The sequence below is a fragment of the Lipotes vexillifer genome, unplaced genomic scaffold (genome assembly GCF_000442215.2).
Source record: "Lipotes vexillifer unplaced genomic scaffold, Lipotes_vexillifer_v1.1 scaffold445, whole genome shotgun sequence".
NCBI classification, from domain to species: Eukaryota; Metazoa; Chordata; class Mammalia; order Artiodactyla; family Lipotidae; genus Lipotes; species Lipotes vexillifer.
Window position 1 is genome coordinate 1,038,657 of NW_006774995.1, and position 3,203 is coordinate 1,041,859.

Consider the following 3,203-nt stretch of genomic DNA (forward strand, 5'->3'; position numbering starts at 1 on the left):
AAAGAGTGTGAGAAATGTTATGATGTTGGAAGCCCCGAGACCTGGTGACTTGTTATCCATTAAGTGTGAAAGAGGAGTTCTTCTGGTGACCTTTTGTGCCTTAAGTGACTAAGTGGTGTTCTTCCCTCAGATAGGAAATACAGAAGAAGGAAAGGGAAAAATAGTTTGGAAGGAGAAATAATGAGTTCAGTTTTGAATGAACTTGCTGTTGAAGTAGAGCTTTTTATTATCTATGAACCTTAATTCCTTCATCAGTGAATTGGGAATTTTTAGAGTTAAAGGAAATAATGTGTACATAATAATTTATAAAATGTTCAAGTCTTATAAAGATGTACAATATTGTTATTTTGGAGTTTTCATCACAGAATATACAATCTTAAATTTTTTAATTAACAATTCTACTTTTTAAACACTAAAAACTAAGATGGAAAATTATTTGCTCTGAATTTTGAAAACAAATAGAAATCTTTTTTCATGAAGCTTTTGTTCTTTTTTTACGTAAAAGGCATTGTTATAATAATGTTCTATTTGCACAGGTAGATGGCAAACACAGAAAGAAAAATTCAGTGTTTGAGAGACTTCAAATTGATATTCAGCACCTGTGTTTGAGTAAGTTGCATAACTTGCAGTTGCTCTTCCATAAATCATAGAAATTTCAAACTCTGAGGGTTGCTTAGAAATCCAATCCCACAGAACACTGCTTCAGGGAAAACAGAGATTAATCCTTTGTTAATATAGAATGTTATATCTAACATTTAGGTAAATATAAATGGAATTAGGGTTGAAACTTTAAGAAATTGTTTTTCAGTATCAACTAGAAATGAAGTATCATACTAGGAATAGCTTAAAAGTTTTGAGAATATGTCCTTATGTTGCTTCTTTATCCTGTTTAAATTAATTACTGAGTCTGTTCATACCATATACTAGCCTTCTGCCTATAGTTAACATGACTTTAGCTAAACTATTACAGAAATGAGATAGTTCTCTGCCTAGCTAATATGTAAAAGATACTTTCTGCCTGGCTAATATGTAAAAAATACTTCCTACAATTTTAAATTGTACCAAAGAAAATAACCCATCTCTACGGACCTCATATTTCATACACACACACACACACACGCACACGCACACGCACACGCACACACACCCATACCCATACCCATCAGTCATACTCTTTAATGCCCTTTCTGTACCTTTTAATAGTTTTTCATATTATTTAAAATGAAAATATGGGCTTCCCTGGTGGCACAGTGGTTAACAATCCACCTGCCAATGCAGAGGACATAGGTTCGAGCCCTGGTACGGGAAGATCCCACATGCCGCGGAGCAACAAAGCCCATGTGCCACAACTACTGAGCCTGTGCTCTAGAGCCCGCGAGCCACAAGTACTGAAGCCCGTGTGCCTAGAGCCTGTGCTCTGCAACAAGATAAGCCACCGCCACAATGAGAAGCCCACACACCGCAACAAAGAGTAGCCCCTGCTCGCCACAACTAGAGAAAGCCCGCATGCAGCAACGAAGACCCAATGCAGCCAAAAATAAATAAATAAATTTTAAAAAATAAATAAAATGAAAATAATACAAACATGTGCCAGCAACCTCTTCTGCTAATTTTAATTCAGCCCTGTGAGGCAAACCACAGCTGGCCCATGTAGTAAATAAAATTTGTTTATTGAGTTAATAGTTAATTTAAAATTTTGTTTACTTGGTCTTTTAAAAATGTGTTTGTTTTAAGGCCCTATTGTATATAGCACAGGGAATATTCAGTATTTCCTGATAAACCATAATGGAAAAGAATATGAAAAAGAATATACATATGTATAACTGAATCACTTTGCTGTACAGCAGAAATTAACACAACATTGTAAATCAACTATACTTCAATTTAAACAAAAAGGTATAACTTTAAAATTTGTATTTGTTTTAATACATTTACCACGTATTCTGTTAGTTTCTATCTTCCTGAAAAATTCTCTCCTGGATCCTTCAGATACATTCCAATGTAGACTGGGTGCCCTCTGTTCCTGGAGCACAATTGTCAACCTTAAAATTCTGTTCATTTTCATCCTGGGGATTCCCTTCACTCTCCTAAGTTGGGATTTATTTTTCCACATCTTATCGCATATCTTCCTCTATTGATTTACTGTCTTTGGGGAAAGCACCTCCTCCTATAGCTTCCGGAGAAACAATTGGATTAGAGATAAATTTGAGACCTTGCATTGTCTGAAAATATCTTTTACTTTACCCTTACACTTGATTTGTCTGGGTATTTCTATTTCTAAGAATTTTGAAACTATTACTCCACTAGTATTGTTGTTCAGAAGTTCAGTGCCATTCTGAGTCCTGATCCCTTGTGTGTCATCTGCTTTTTTCTTTCCAGAGATTTATAGGCTCTTTTCTTTGTCCTCAGTGTTGTAAATTCTCACAGTGATGTGTCTTGATGTAGTTATATTTTTATCTGTTGTACTGGGCACTTGATGGACTCTTTTGTGTATAGCAGTGATTCTCAACTAGAAGCAGTTTTGGCCCTCAGGGAACATTGACAATGTCTGAAACATTTTTCGTTGTCCTAAGAATGCACATGCTGCCAGCATCTTATGGATACAGGCCAGGGAGCCTGCTAAACCAGAGACCTGCTAAATATCCCGTAAGGTACAGTATAGCTCCCGACAACAAAGAATTATTGGGGCCAAAAGTTAATAATGGCAAGGATGAGAAATCCTGATTGAGAGATTCCAGTATTCTCAGCTTTCTGGGAAATTTCCTTGCATTCTCTCTTTCATAATTTTCTCTGCTCCATTTTTTCTTTTCTCCCTTAATGGAAGAACTTTTATGATTTAGTTATTAGACCTCCTGGAATGGTTCTCTACTTTTCTTGACTTTACTTCTCTGTTCTATACCTTTTGCCTTTTTAGTATACTTTTTCAGATTTCTTCAACTTAATTTCTTCTGTCATAGTTTTAATTTCTAAGATTTTTTTTCTCTGAATTTATCTTTGTAACCTGTTCTTTTTTCATAATTATACTATCTTTGTGAGGATATTAATGATTTTTTTTAGAAGTATCCTCCCTTCATATTCTGTTTTCACTAAGTTGCTCTTTTCCATTTGTTTTGGTCTGTCTCTTTCAACTTAGAGGCTCTGCTCAAACATCTGTGCTTTTTTTTTTTTTTTTTTTTTTTTTTTTTTCTCTTCCGTGGCCCCTT

General features: G+C 35.1%; 1 protein-coding gene across 1 annotated transcript in view; it reads left to right on the forward strand.

Annotated features, from left to right (window-relative positions):
• Positions 1-3,203, forward strand: part of TRMT13 (tRNA methyltransferase 13) — a 23,868-nt gene that overhangs the window by 15,241 nt on the left and 5,424 nt on the right. The window contains exon 8 of the mRNA XM_007449608.1: positions 537-609. Coding sequence (XP_007449670.1) covers positions 537-609 — 73 coding nt within the window. The remainder of the gene's footprint in view (positions 1-536; positions 610-3,203) is intronic.